This window comes from Lynx canadensis, chromosome C1 (genome assembly GCF_007474595.2).
Source record: "Lynx canadensis isolate LIC74 chromosome C1, mLynCan4.pri.v2, whole genome shotgun sequence".
NCBI lineage: Eukaryota > Metazoa > Chordata > Mammalia > Carnivora > Felidae > Lynx > Lynx canadensis.
In genome coordinates, this window is record NC_044310.1 from 34,514,602 (window position 1) to 34,529,533 (window position 14,932).

General features: G+C 47.7%; 1 protein-coding gene across 6 annotated transcripts in view; it reads right to left on the bottom strand.

Annotated features, from left to right (window-relative positions):
* ERI3 (ERI1 exoribonuclease family member 3) overlaps positions 1-3,033 on the bottom strand; it is a 127,241-nt gene extending 124,208 nt beyond the window's left edge. Inside the window, exons 1-2 of one of the 6 annotated variants that reach the window (XM_030324776.1) lie at positions 3,001-3,026; positions 540-615 (exon numbers count right to left, since the gene is read on the bottom strand). Coding sequence is in view for 3 of the 6 variants with exons in the window: in XM_030324772.1 (XP_030180632.1) it covers positions 540-615; positions 2,633-2,767 (211 nt within the window). In the remaining 3 variants the exon portion in view is untranslated. Of the gene's footprint in view, positions 1-539; positions 793-2,632; positions 2,954-3,000 lie in introns of those variants that run through there. The other 5 variants (XM_030324775.1, XM_030324772.1, XM_030324773.1 and 2 more) reach the window with 5 other exon arrangements.
* Positions 3,034-14,932: the final 11,899 nt, after the last annotated feature.

The following is a 14,932-nucleotide window of genomic DNA, read 5'->3' on the forward strand; positions in this document are numbered from 1 at the left end:
CCAGGACCTAGCAAAGCACCTGGCCCTTCATTATTGAACAAACAGCTTCTGATATCCTGGATATCAATCATCAGAGTCTGCCTTTTTAGTCAGTCCTGATCCTTATAAAATGGATAGACTGGGATTAACCATTCACCCAACAATGACTCTCAATCCAAATCAAACCAAGATCCCAAAGGCCTTGGTCAAATGCATTATCAAAGCCAAATGAATGTGTTCCTCCCTATTATCTTAAGCTGTGTATTTCTCAGGATGAAAGACTGTTCTGGCTGTATTCAACCTTCCTGAACCTAAAGTAGGCACTCATGCAATGCCCACAAAGAAATCATGACAGAACTTGAGTCTGGATAGCCCACCTCCAACTATCACCACTTTATAGACTTTTGGTACATTTCAGTAGTCTTTGAGCACATGGCGTCTTATCAAAAAAAGCTACAGAAAAAAACAGTCTGCACCAACCACCATCCCCTCACCCTCCAAACCCAAATACTCATAAGAAAGAAGTCAAGCCAAACTTGACCATGCAACAGGATTCTCACCTCTCCTTACTTCGAAGATGCCAAGACTGCCAGCTGGGGATGCTGAAGGTTCTGTGAGAGCTGGAAAGCCCCAATGCTGTGGATAAATACACATCTCTGCAACAAGTCTATTTCAGTATAAAGGATCAAATCCCCAGGGGCTGCTGCTGTTTGAAACAATTTAAGGGTCCAAATCTCAAGCCCCTAAACTCAAAACTACTTTGGGATAAGTTATCTATATGGAAGAACAATGCCTGAACAGAGCTTTTGGAAGCTATATATATAGTACCATATATTTTCGGAATGATGAATTTCACGTTCTCTGGTAGCATACTTCTCTTCATAAGGAGGTTATCTCCTAGAAACACTAAACATTTATAATATCTGAGCTTGGACTGAGAAAGATGGCCATGAAGTGGTGTCTCTCAGGATAACACCAGAATCCTAGTCTACTCGAGGATGGGTAACTGGTAAGGCTGATAATATTCAGAACTCAGGAACTGAGGCCAGGATTGGAGGAGGGGCTGTTTGCCACAAACCCACAGGTCTTACTGCAAATGGCCAAATAGACCATTAAATACTTACAGGATACCTCCAGGTCTACCTCAAGTCCTAAGAAATTCAAAGTGTAACCAAACCCTAAGTCAAATCATTAACGGACACCTATCATACTCATCACCTAATTTAGATCTTTCAGAAGATTAGAAGCTGTAGAGGTGCTCCTGTAAGTGGGCAATGCCCTTTGCACAAAGAAACACTTAGGTTTGGAACCAATCTATTCCTGTCTACCACTCTACACATTTAAGACTTTAGTCTACTCAAATCCCTTAGGAAAGACCACTCACCAACCTAACCGACCACAAAGAATACACTTTTCAAAATGAAAGAGAATAAAGGCACTTTTATTTGGAAATTTCAAGTTGGAAGGAGAGCTCTCAGCCAAGCTCTAGGACCTAGCTAACCGATTATTTACAGGATCTTTGGGCAGGAATTGTTAACGAGCTTTTAATTTGGAGTGCTTAAGTTGCCAAAGTGCTCTGAGCTCCAGTGAAGCACCACAGAATCCATAAAGGAAACCTTATCAATCACTTCCCGGCAGCTCCCTTCCCCCACACCCCACCTCTCTGAGGAAAGGCAGCCAAGTGGGTTTCTAACCAAGATCACAGACACACACATTAGTGGAGTCACACTCCAAGTCCCTGTTTATAAATTGGCTTTTAAATGGTAGGGGATTCAGGTATAATATACTTAAGCTCCAGGCACGAACCCACTAAAACAAGGCATGCCATGTATGATAAAGTCAGAATAAAGCAGAATTTGATGAAGCCAATTTCTGGTAGAAACGCTACAATCAAGAATCAATTCAGCCAATCACAACCTACTATAGTTCAAATAGCGTATAGTTTTTAACCAATGGGATTCGTGTTTTTTTGCCCCTCAGCTCACAGAATGATAAAATGTCTGATAAGAGCTAATACCATAGAGGTGGCCAGAGACCTAGAGCAGAGACAATGACGGGCATTATCAATTTGCAAAATCCAACCCTAAGGGCAGAATCCAAACCCCCCATAAGGGGCCACATTCAGCATCTTCCAAGTCAACTAGGAGCAGTTACATTTTGCAAGAACTCGCAGTCAAGCCCTAATCCAAGTTCATGCTTTTTTGTTTTAAGAAAACACCTGTTGCTGGAACATTTGCAGGAAAAGCAAACAGAAAGCTAGCTAGGTTAGGCCCCTTATTCGCTCCTACCATCGCTACTACTACTGCTACAGATTTACAAATAGGTAAAATGCTAACACCGTGTGTGTGCTGGAGAGGGAAGAATGGGTTATTCTATCTACCACCTCTTTACTGAGTTATGTCCTCTGTGGTCAAACCTCTTGCTCTTCCCTAGTAGCCCTAAGTAAGAAGTTAGCACCCTTAATCACCTCACCCAGTCGGTCTTGCAAAGCCCTGCCCCGCTCCCTCTCAGCCCGAACGTTATTCAGTAGATCATGCATCCAGGGTGAGCACGTGGGCTAGCACCCCAGGTTGCACATAGTGTGCGCGCCGCGACCCTCACCCCGCATGCATTAACCAGGGCCCAATCTGGGGGGCCTCTCCCCATCACCCACCCCAGGGTGTTGCCCCCAACTCGGACCCATCCAAGTCCAGGGGAGAGTAAGGGGAGGGGCAGGGGGCCAGGAGACCAGCCCTCCTTCCCAGGGCCGCCCCCGCCCCCCGTCAGCGGCGGGAGAGGCTGTCGCCATGGCAACGCCCCCTCCTCGGGGCCAGCGCGGCAGGCTCCCTCCAGGTGCAGGCCCCGACGTCTCCCTCGGCCTCAGCAGGCGCTCGGGGCAGTTTACGGCGGCGGGCGCGGCCCGCGCCGACTGCGGCGCCAGCCAGGCAGAGGCAAGGCCAGCTCCGCCCGCTCCCCACCGCCCGTTCCCGGCTGCCTCAACAGCGGCAGCCAGCACCACGAGTCCACAACACACCGACTCACCTCCGCGCACTCTGACCCCGGCCGACGCGACTGACGGGCGGGCGCGGTGGCCAACCACTGAGCCCGCCGCTTGCTTCTCCGACCAATGGGCTGCAGGGGGGCGGGGCTTCTTCTCCCCAAATGCTTGCTCTCCCGCCGACATGCGCGGTAAGGTCTGTCAAGATGGTGACTCCCCGCGTCCGATCTTATGGGACTTGTAGTTTTGAGGTTGCACGTACTCAGAAGAGAGTGAAGGGGGAGTTCACTTTCGAGCTGTGAAAGAAATTTTTTAAATAACAAAAACTTTCTAAGACCTAGAGCGACCCAGGTCCCCCATTTCCGTTTTCCCACCTCCCAATATACTCATGAGGTGAGTATAGGCTCATAAAATGACGTGTTGTATTTAGATGGCTGCTCGTGATTAGTTCATTCAACAAGTCATTATTATCATCCATATTCTGAGGTGGGTCTGGGGAGAGCTGAGAGGAGGGAGAATTTAGGCTAAGAAGAAAATTCTTAGATTTTTGAAGGGCCTCCTACGGAAGAGGGAACTGACTTGTTCAGGTTGGTTCCCGTGGAACATCAGAGTTAAAAGAGTTCTGGCCTCAACTATAGGGAGCTACCACAGAGAGTCTCTTCTGTCATCTGGAGGGAAGTGTGGCCAAAGACCGAGACGTGTTTCTTCATCTTGGTTATGGCTCTTTGGGAAGCCACGGGTAACAGGTTCTGAAGTGGGAAACCTGGGCCTTGACCAACGATGGCTTTGATAGCCTCCCCATCAGCCAGGAACCATCTTCTGGGACCAGCTTGGTCACCAAGCCCTCTGTCTGCCATTTGCATATTTTCACTTAAGAAAATGATGTAATTTCTGGGCCCTACTACCTCTGTGAAATCTGACCTTTAACATAATGGTTCCTGCCTGAACTGGGAATGCCTAGTAATACCCCTATAAGGGAATGTCTTCCTTAATCCTGCATAATAGGTTAAGTGATTCTACTCTGCACTTACAGAATTTATTGCATTGTTTTATAATTGTCTATTTCCCTGTCTCTCCCCCAGGCCTGTAAATTCACTTAAGGTAAGCATTATTTCTATATTGTTTATCAGTAATACCCAGCACAGTTCCAAATATAAAGCAGGAATCTGGTAAATGTTTGTGGACAAATGAGGAAACAAACATCAGCAGGGACAGATGTCACTTAACCCAAGGTCGGTAAAGTGGATGCACATCTTCCTAACCTTTGATTCTTAGAGCTGGAATTGAGTCTTCTTCCTCCCGTTGATGTCATCGAGACATTAATCCCAGTTGATTAGTCAGTCAATATATATTTATAGTGTCTCTGTTAAGTGTCAGGCACTGTTTCTGTTGCTAAGGATTCATTGGTGAATAAGACACATAAAACCTGTATCCTTGAGAAGCCTTTATATTGGGGAGGAGAAAAGAGAGGCAGAACAAACAAACAGATAAGTAAATAGACAAATGAGAGGCCCTGAGATGGTCTCTCCTGTCCTTGGCTTTGTTATGTCCTGAGTCTGGCCTAAGAATAGGGCACAGCCAACCTTCTTGGCTGTAAGAATGAAGTACACCTACTGTCTATAGATTGGAGGCTTCTTTTAAGGCCCAGCACCAGTATCCTCCAAGGAGCCATCCATGGTCCCCTTAACTTCTCCAGAATGTGCTCTTTCCTACTTGGTACTCTAGAGCTCACCTTTACAGCTTCCAGAACTTTACCAGACTATAAGCTCTTTTTGAACAAAGACCAGGCAAAATGTATTCAAATAATACAACAGTTTAAGAGCTAAATATATACGTGGTGCCTTACACCGCTGCCAACCTAGCATTTGGCTCCCTCAAGCCTTTGGCTCTGTTGTGATTCCCTCTGTTTTATGGTTTCCCAGAAAACAGCCTGAGTAAAGCTTATTGTGGTAAAACTTCATTGGGAAATACAAGCCCTGGGCAGCAAGAGTTGAGGAGGCAAAGGGAAGTGAGGCAGAGAAGAAAAGAAAGAAAATATAAGATTGTGTATTATAAAGTTGACCAGAGCTTCAAAAGAAACACGACTAGTTGCTCTCTTATTTAGGCCACATAAAACCATCACTTATCAGGGAGAAAGGGAGAGTTGTGTTACCCCACTACTCCGGTAGCCACAGGGGACACCAGATCCCACACCCTAAAGCACAGTGGTTCAACAGACTAGAAATGATGAGAGGAGTCATAGCCCCTGGTTTGGCCAAATTAGGCCCACTGCAGTCCCATCACTGTAGGCACATTGGAGGCTCTGTCCAAACCTAACCCTTATCCCTGAGGAGGCTAAGACAACCAGATGTGTTAGTAAATGAGGTGACCGTAATGGCAGCTGGGCTGCCCAAAAAACCAAGTGGCCAAAGCCCTGGTGTGGGGGTATAGATGGGGCAAGTGAATTTTTGGAGGCAGATGAACTGAGTCCAATACACAGACACAGATATACCTTGGGCAGCCTCCGGGCTTCTGGATTAAGCGACTGAGCTAAAGTGAACACTGAGAGCAGGAGCTAAAGAGACCAAGTTGGTTCTTCTGCTGCCCTTTGAAACCACAAGGGTGGCCAACAATTGTAGGGCTTACCAAGCAATGGAAGGGCAGAGAACCCAAGGACCCAAGAACAGTGCATGACAGCTCCCAAACTTGGCACAGCTGAGACAACCCAGACTGGGTCTGAAACTATTTTATCTAAGAACCGGGAAAGCTGCTTCTGCTGTTCACAGTCCCTGTAAGCTGCATAAGACAGCATAGTGTGGTTACAAGGAGTATGAGCTCAGAGAAAACCTGTTCAGGTTTGAGTCCTGGCTCCATCTGTAGCAAGCCACTACCTCTCTGAGGCTCCATTTCTTCATCTCTAGAGTGGAGATAATACTAGTACCTACTTAGTAGAATTAAATACAAACATGCTTAGCATGGCATCCAGCATAAAGCATAAAGAGTTCAGTAAATATTGGCTCTTATTACTATTATTCTCGCCCCTCCTCCACACCTCTCTCCAACTCTTCTTCCCACCATGACCACCACCACCACCCCACCTTCTCACCCCCCCCCCACTACTGCCCACAGTCTCTGCTGCAGAAGCTGTGGGAGCTGGACCTGGTCATGCCTTCTTCACCCTGCTTTTCCCCAGGGCTGTTCCCCATGAGCCTGAGCCATTCATCTCCCTGGTGACCTGAATCTGAACTAAGAGATGGATGTGGGGTGGCTGAGGCCAGGGTGGTAATGTGCTCCCTTATCTCTATGCCCCTCACTGGGGCCTAGTTAATTTTCCCTTTGATTTTAATATAGATTTATTGAAAGTTTCAGTTATCAAAACAAACTGCAGCAGCAAATTGGTGTTCTTTGCAGGCCTACAAGTGCCTATAAAGCTGCCATGCTCGGGAACGAATGGCGCTCTCCGGGAGGTCAGTCATGGCAACAGGAAGTCCCTGGGGACACACACACTGCAGTTTAATATTTTTCTTATTAGCCTTTTTCTTCTTGGCCATCTAAGCCTCCCCTTTAAATCGGAAATCAAATGGAGCCACCTGCCCAGGGAGGCTCTCTTGCCCAAGCTGTTCCACTTTGCCTTCTCTGTCCTAGCCTCTTCAGCTCTCATTCTCTGATTTCTCCCTGCCTTGCCCACTGTTCAGAGAGTGTGGTGATTCACATGCCCCAGAGATGTGGCTCACAGTCCTACCCCAACTATGGAAGGTTGGCTTGGGCTATCTAGCCACTCTAGTCAGCAGAGGCAAAGCATTAGAAAAGATTGGGGCCCCAGGCCTCTTCTAGATCTGGTGCTCAGAGGGGAGAAAAAAAGACAAGGTTTTAAAGCAAAAGAGTTGTTTGGGGCACCTGGCTGTCAGAAAAGAGTATGACTTTTGATTGCAGGGTCATGGGTTTGAGCCCCATGTTGACTGTAGAGATTACTTAAATAAATAAAACAAGAAGGAAGGAAGGAAGGAAGAAAGGAAGGAAGGAAGGAAGGAAGGAAGGAAGGAAGGAAGAAAGTTGTTTTTAAAAAGGCAGACAATCCTGTCAGGATCTATTGAACTCAACAGAAGCAAAAAGGAGATGATGATCCTAGAGACTGGGCAAGTTTTCCTTCCAGCCCCAAAATTGTCTGATTTCATTCCCATTTCCCCACTGCCACTCCCAATATAGCCTCTCCTCTCAATCACAACTTGATTTTTGAGACCCTCCGTTCTTTGGTCCCAATGTGCCTCTCTAAGAACCAGCCTGGTTTATTGCCTCCATTGCCTTCTATAACTAAAACCACACACTGCCACCTCTAGGCTCTGGAATCAGTCCTACCCTAGGGGAGGGCCTCCATGACCTGGTAACCTTGAGGGCACCATCATCTCTTCTGGACCTGAGCTGCTGCTGGGTCACCTGTACAGGCCACATCTCAATTCCCATTGTCCTCTTCTTGCTCTTAAAAATTTCCTGCCAGCATCAAGGGCTACTGCCCTTCCTCAGAACTTGGACTCTGACAACTATTGCTGTGTGGCTAGAGTGGTGGAAGGTGCTAAGGTTTGAATCCAGACAATCCAGGAATTGATTCCTGGCTCTGACATTTACTGACTCTGTGACTTGGGAAACATCTTTGTGGTGTCATTGCACCTTGTGCTTATGCCTGCCCTTGTCTGCCTCTGTATCTTTCACCTACAATATTCTGTGGTCCTCAAAGAAGAGGACTGTGTTTTAATCATCTTTATATTCCAAGTGAGTATATTTGATGAATAAGCAGTCACCTTATCTTGGCCTGTTTCCTCCACTATGAAGTGGAGATAATATCTGCATAGCCAAAAAAGTGAAGAAAGCATCTACCACAGTACCCACCCTTCTCCTGAGGTTGGTCATCAGCCACCAGTGCTCCCACCTTTTGCCTGTTCCCATCACAGCTTCAAGTTCAACTCTCTCCTACTGCCTGTTAGAGCTTCCTATCACTGATCAGATGTCTGCATTCACCCTGGACCCTTTGGAGTGGTGCTGATGTCTCTTCTCCACCAAACCAGGCTCCCTCAATTTTTCCAAACACACTCATGAACTGCTGCCTCCTGGTGGCTCTGTTTCTATTCCATAGACTGCCTTGTAGTTTGTCTGTAGCATTGCAGATATTCCCTACCATCTATTGCAGCTAGTAGCATCAAGGAGTTTATGTTAACATTAATACACCAGTCTTGCTAATTCTAGACCTCTACCTGCTCCTATAGAAATAACAATCCCTAGCAATGTTTCTTTAAAAAGCTTCAGTTGTGCCCATGGATCAGTCAAAGCTACTGTGCTCCACTGGTTTCTGTCACTAAGTGCACCATGGATGCTGGCCTTGAATGCCTCTGCCTGATATGCTGAATTCTCATGGTATCATGACCATGTGAGAGCACAGCACTCTCTCACAAAGTAAGAAGAATCCCTCCATATTTCATTTAGCTAAGAGGATGTGAAGCCCTACAGCAGAATGTTTGAGCTCTTAAGTGTTTCAGAGACAGCTCTTTCCACTTATTTAACTCATTCTGCATGCCTACAACCATGAGAGTAGCTGGGATAGGGTGAGTTTATGTAAGAACCATCACAAAGAACCAGAGCCATGGTCCTCTTCAACCATCAGTCTTACTGTGGAAATTGGCTCATCTTCCAGACTCCTCCCTCCTCTATCATTAAACCTCTCTCTCCCAAGCTCTGCTGGCCCTTCTAGCAATCTGGTGTTCATTGTGTTGTTCACATACCCCTACTCTAATCATGTTGGTGTATACTGGCCAGGTTTGGTTCAAATTTATTTTTCTCTGAGAGGCTTTGTACCCTAATCATGTTGGTGTATACTGGCCAGGTTTGGTTCAAATTTATTTTTCTCTGAGAGGCTTTGTACCCCCATGTAAAACAGTAGATTCAAATAGATGTTTAGGTCAGGGGATATTGCCTAACTCCTCACAGTGGATGTAGCCCAGTATCATCCCCAACCCACTAGGACCCCCATTACACTGCATATTTCCCCCAAGATTTAGTGAATAAACTTGTACTGCCTGCTACTTTCCTTGATCTTCCTAGACTAATACAGCCTTGTTCTTCCACTGGACCCCTTGTGATTTCATAGTTCTTCCTTCCTGGTCTTGACTTGGCCTTCAAGTGCTTTACAACTCAGGCTCCAACCTACATTTCCAGCCTTATTTCCTAGTAGTTCTTTACCTCCCCCTCTCTTCCAGGACAAAAGGACTATTACTCATCAAGGTGCTTTGTATTTCCTTACCTCCAAGACTTTATTTGCTGGTGGTGCTCTCTCAACTAGGAGTAACCTCCCCATTTTCAACTCTACCACTGAACCCCCAGAGAAATGTGCTCTGCCCCAGGAAGCATTTCCTGATCCTCAAGTGATTGTTCCTTCCCCTCTCTGAGCCCCAAACCCCATCTGTGTGTCCTGTGCAGCATGGCATCCACAGGACCAGGGTCTTGCTCAGTGTTGTTTTTTTTTTGTTTTTTTTTTTTAGTTGACTCCACATCCAACATGGGGCTTGAACTCACAACCCTGAGATGGAGAATCATGTGCTATACTGACTGAGCCAGCCAGGAGCCCCTTGGCATTTTTAATCTATAGGCAGTGTCTGACCACACCCCTCAGGACCTGAAAGATGCTATGGGGCTTTTAGGAGGCATCTGAAGCCTTCAGGGGGATCTCCTCCAACAACCTCAGCTAAACTAAGAGCTTGAGCCCACTCTTCTTAAAGTGTGTAATTTTTCAAGATTCAACAACATTCTTTGAATACCTGCTTTGTGCTAGGCTCCTTGAAAGCATGGGACAAAAGCATGAGCAATAGACACAGTTCCTGCTCTCGTAAAGCTTACACTATAATGACGGAGACACTGGTAAAGAAATGTGTCACTTCAGAGTGATAACTGTGATCATAGAGACAGACCACTTACAATGAAAGTTTGAAGAGGAGACACTAATCACAGCTGGAAAGGTTTAACATTGAAGTCCAGTGTGTTTTGAGTAGTAATTTCCCAGACCAAGGAGTGGGGGGAAGACAAGAAGACAGGGCATTCCAGGCAATGGGAATAACATGAGCAAAGTCATGAGGCAAAGAAATGGCCTACATGTGGATGGGAAGAAACTCAGTACTATTGGAGCAGAATGTGTGACAGAGCCAGTGGTGAAAGAGGAGTTTGAAGTAGGCAAGGGTTAGATCATCCCTAGTCTTTTTTAAAAAAAAATTTTTAAGGTGTTTATTTATTCTTGAGAGAGAGGGGGACAGAGCATGAGAGGAGAAGGGTCAGAGAGAGGGAGACACAGAATCCGAAGCAGGCTCCAGGCTCTGAGCTATCAGCACAGAGCCCTACGTAGGGCTTGAACTCAAGAACCATAAGACCTGACCCAAAGTCGGCGCTTAACCAACCAAGCCACCCAGGAGCCCAAGATCATGCCTGGTTTTAAAGTAAACCTTCTTAATGGGTTTGGACTTGAGCTTGAGGGCGTTAGAAAGCCACTGACAGGTTTGAAGCAGAGCAGTGACTAGGTCTGTTCTGTATTAGAGCAGTGCTTCTCAAACTTGAGTGTGCATTCCAGTCACCTGGGAATCTTGTTAAAATGCAAACTGATTATGGGGTCTGGGAAAGGCCTAGATTCTGCATTTCTAACAGATTCCTTAGTGATGTTGATGCTGCTGGTCCCCAGGCCTCACATGGAGTAGCAATCCCTCTGGCCCATCTTCCCTAAATGCATCCACTTACATCTGCAAGCACAGAGCATTCTTTCTGCTGAAAATGGTCCAAGGCTGCTGTGGCTCTTCGCTTTTAAGAAGTGCCTATCTTTTAGAAGCTGTTTATTGAATATGTATTTGCTATATGTCCGTCTAGCAGAGAACCAGGGGCAGGGCTGGGGGGCTGAGAGAAAACAAAAAGCAAGACATTTTCCTGCCCAAAAGTATTTGGTATCATCTCCGAAGAGGCAGCTTTCCCTGAGCTGCCCTCTGCCAGACCTGTCATAAACATGGTAAATGAGGCCTGTCTCAGTGGTACTCCCTGGGGCCCCCACCACTTCTGCAGCCCCATCCAGAAATGAGCCTGTTTATCCCTAACGGTTGTCTCTGACCTCTAAATCAATTCCCTATCTGATACAAAAACTCCAATCCTCCCAACCAGCCTCCCAATCCTCGACTCTGACAGTTTTTAAGACTGGAGGTGGTATATGATGACAGCCATTCCCAGCCCAGGCTCTGAAGTAAAACTGCCTGGATTCATAGCCCAGCTATACTACACATTAGCTGGGTGACCTTGGGCAAGTGGCTTAACTTCTCTAAGCTTCAGTCTTCTCACCTGTAAATTGGGGATAATAATTATTTCTGCATCATGAGGCTGTTGTGAGAATCAGTATGTCAATGCATATAAAGCATAGCCTCTGAAACATGCAGAGAACACCCAATAACTGCTAGGTATTATTTTCATAAATATGAAAACTTGTGTGTGTAGAAGCTTATCAAAGCCCTTTTGGAAGCCTGTATAAACAAAAGTCCCTGTCATCCCTTATCTACCTATGATGGCTTTTCCTGCTGCCATTAGCCCCTCTCTAATGCTGGGGAGCCAGAGGCAGCCTTGGAGGTCAGTGCAGAGAAGCCTTGCCCTTGGGAGGAAGCAGTCCTTGGGGCCACTTTTGGGACAGGAGGCTTCAGCCTATGAAAACTGAGGCTCTGTGTTGGAGAGGGATCCTTTGTGGATCCCCTCCTACCTCAACCCCATCCCCGCAGTGTCCCCTCTGTCCGGGGTCACCCAGGCTGCCCCTCCTTCTGGCTGCAAGGAAAGAGGCAGCTTCAATCATTCATCTTAATGTCTCTATTAAGCAGGGTTATGACCAGGACGAGACAAGAAACAAGGTCTTTTAGTGTAAAAACATGGCTCCCAGGGCTTGGCCTCAGGGGACTCCTCCCCTGCACTGCTGCTGCTCCCAGATACCACTGCTGGAGGGCCAGTTGAGGCCCCAGATTGAACAAAATGATTCTGCCCTGAGTTCTCTTTCTCCCTTTCCTTCCTGGATCCTTCTATGGGGCTGCCCAGAGTTTTCTTTTCCAAAGAGAAGAACGATGACTTGGCGTTTAGAGGCAGCCACGAGGGTCTTGAAGCTATCTGTTTAGGCCTGCACCCAGACTTGGGATCACTATTCTCATCACCTTCTCATCTCTTGCCAGCAATGTGGAAGCAGTTACAGCCTTAGCCACTAGGCCCTGGGCACAACAGGGCCTCACCTGGAGTCTGGGCTCAGAGCCTTGGGGATAACAGGAGTATTCCTGATTATGGAAAGATCTTAAAAAGACCATACCATAAGTCCCCATTACTCATATTAGAGGTTTAGGAGCTACTGGTAGAGTCAGCATATGCTGGGACCTGGGGCCTGGGTTCTAGGGCAGTAGCTGTCCTCCTGAGGAGCCCCACGCTTACTGATTCTTACCTACACCCATGCACAGGCAGGGATTTGTGAGCAACAGCAGGATCAACCCCCTCACCTGGGAAGAAGGGCTGAGTCTCCTAGAGAACTAGAATCAAAAGGCCTCAAAAAGAGCATGTGCACAGATCCAGCCTTCAGAGGCATAGAAAGAGTCCCCAGATAACTACTCCCATAGTTAGTAATGTCCCCGTTAGAACACAAGTCCTTTAGCTAACCGGTGCTGGAGGGTAAGAAAGTAGAACACAGAGAGGTCAGGTACCAAAGAAGGAGACAGGTCCTTCTCAGCAACACTCCTTGCTGACCACAGCCCTCCTAATCCTCAGGCCACTGACTTCTATTTCCCACTGTGCTGCTGCCTTCTCACTGGTCCTGGAATTTCCCTCTCTATCACTACTTACCCTAAATGTGACCTTTCTCTGTGAGCTTCCCTGAATTGGCCTTCCCTGAGGTGGGCTGGCAAAGACGAAACACCCTAGTGTGGGGCCAGGTAAAAACGCGTTCACATCCTGGCCCTACCTTGTGACCCTGTGCAAGTCAGCACTGCTCCCTGAGCTTTAGTCTGCTCTTTTGTTCTTAAGATTTTGAGGAGTCAATGAGACAGCATGCATGCATTTGTTTGGCTTAGTGTAGAACCAGGAACACCGTGGAAAGGGAGAAGGGATGGAAGAGAGAACTGGGAGTCTCACTCAGGGTGTGTGGGTAAAGGGGTCTTGACTAAGGAGGGCTGCAAGAGCAGGGGGGCTGTGGAGGGAATGCCAGAGCAGCTGAGGGCAGCACAAAGTCAGAGTGAGTTAGCGCTGGTCCCAGGGGCTGCATGAGCCAGGCAGGCTTTTACAGAGATATCCAGGGAACAAGAAATACCAGCAAGGAAGTTGCCCCATTAATAAATAAGAAGGTGGGAAATTAATGATGGTCTGAAAATGGCTGAGCTACTGAACTCGTTCTTTAAATCTGTCTTTAACAAGAAAAATAAAGAAAAGAGATTTGGCCAATTAGGAGGTAATGAAGACATTGTAGAAATAGCACCTGACAAAAGCACACGTGGTGGTGGGGGTGTTGCTGGGTGAATATCCAATGGCTTTGACCCTGCTCCCTTCAAAAGGAGAATGCCAGAGAAGGGGGGGGGGCAGGGACAGCCGATCACTGCAGGGCCTGGGAAGGGGTAGGGAGGAAACTAGGGGTGGGGGCAGGATACTGTCTCCTGAGGAGGCTGGAATGAAGGTGAGAATGGGGGGTGGAGGGGACAGATGGAGGTAATAAGAGGGGGCCCAGAGAGGAGAGATCTCTAAGGGCAGAGAAAACCAGAAGGACCCTGATTAGAACTATAAAAGAGCTAGGTCCCTTTTAGGAAGTCTATGCCTATAAATGGAAGAAGGGAAGAGGAGAGGGGGCATGGGAGGGAAGGAAAGAGAAGTCAGGGGGGCCTGAGAGAGAGAGGGAAAGGTAACTGCACAGAGAAAGGAAGATTAAAGATGGTGCTTGGGCAGGGCTTAGAGAAGCAGCTGGGGTGGAGGGTGGGAGGAAAAGGGGCCCTTTTGCTAAGTCGAGGAAAACCACATTGCTAGCCAGTTCTAGCCCTCCACTGAGGTGTAGGTGATCCACCCAGGGAGCAGAATGGCAGCCTCTGTGACAGGTGGCAAAAGGATAGAGGGCTCACAGGTTGAGTTTACTTAAGCAGGGGAGCTCAAGAAGTAAGGGAAGGGGAAGCTAGAAAGATGAGGGTGAGAAAGGAGTCTCAGAGCAACTTTACCACTGTGGGGGAGCTTTTGGGGGAAGGAGTGTGAGGGCAGCACAAAGTCAGAGTGAGTTAGCACTGGTCCCAGGGGCTGCATGAGCCAGGCAGGCTTTTACAGAGATATCCAGGAAACCACCCAGGGTCACTGCTGTAGCAGTCCTCATCCTAGCCACACTCTATGAGGAGGTAAGAAAGGATGGGTGCCTATGAGACCAGCAGTGCCACAGAGAAGGCCATTTAAAGGAACGCTCTTGGGAAGATCTAGGCAGGGAGGGAGTGCAAGGCCAGGAAGGAAGGAAGGAAGGAAGGAAGGAAGGAAGGAAGGAAGGGAGGGAGGGAGGGAGGGAGGGAGGGAGGGAGGGAGGGAGGAAGGAAGGAAGGAAGGAAGGAAGGAAGGAAGGGGAATACAGATCCATCTACTCTAGCCACCCTTCCCCTCTCCTACACAGAAATAAAGGCAGTCCTATAGCTAGGAAGGGAGCCCTCTGCTCCCTTAGCCCTCGCATCCTTTTCCAGGCCAGAGACTCCCTCTCCTGTAGCTGCTGGATCCTACCTTTGGACTAACCTCCCTCCACCCCCACCCAGGGAAGCCAAGACCCACAGCTCCCCAGGGACAGATGTGGTCTGGTCTAGGAAGCTTACCAGCTCCAGAATCTGTCCTGAATCTGCATCCGGAATTCAACCCAAAGTGGCTGGGCTATAACAACACTGACACCGTCTGCATGGGGGCATAGGGGGTAGGAGCAATGAAACTGCAGGAGAAGGAGAGGGCAGCCAGTGATGAATA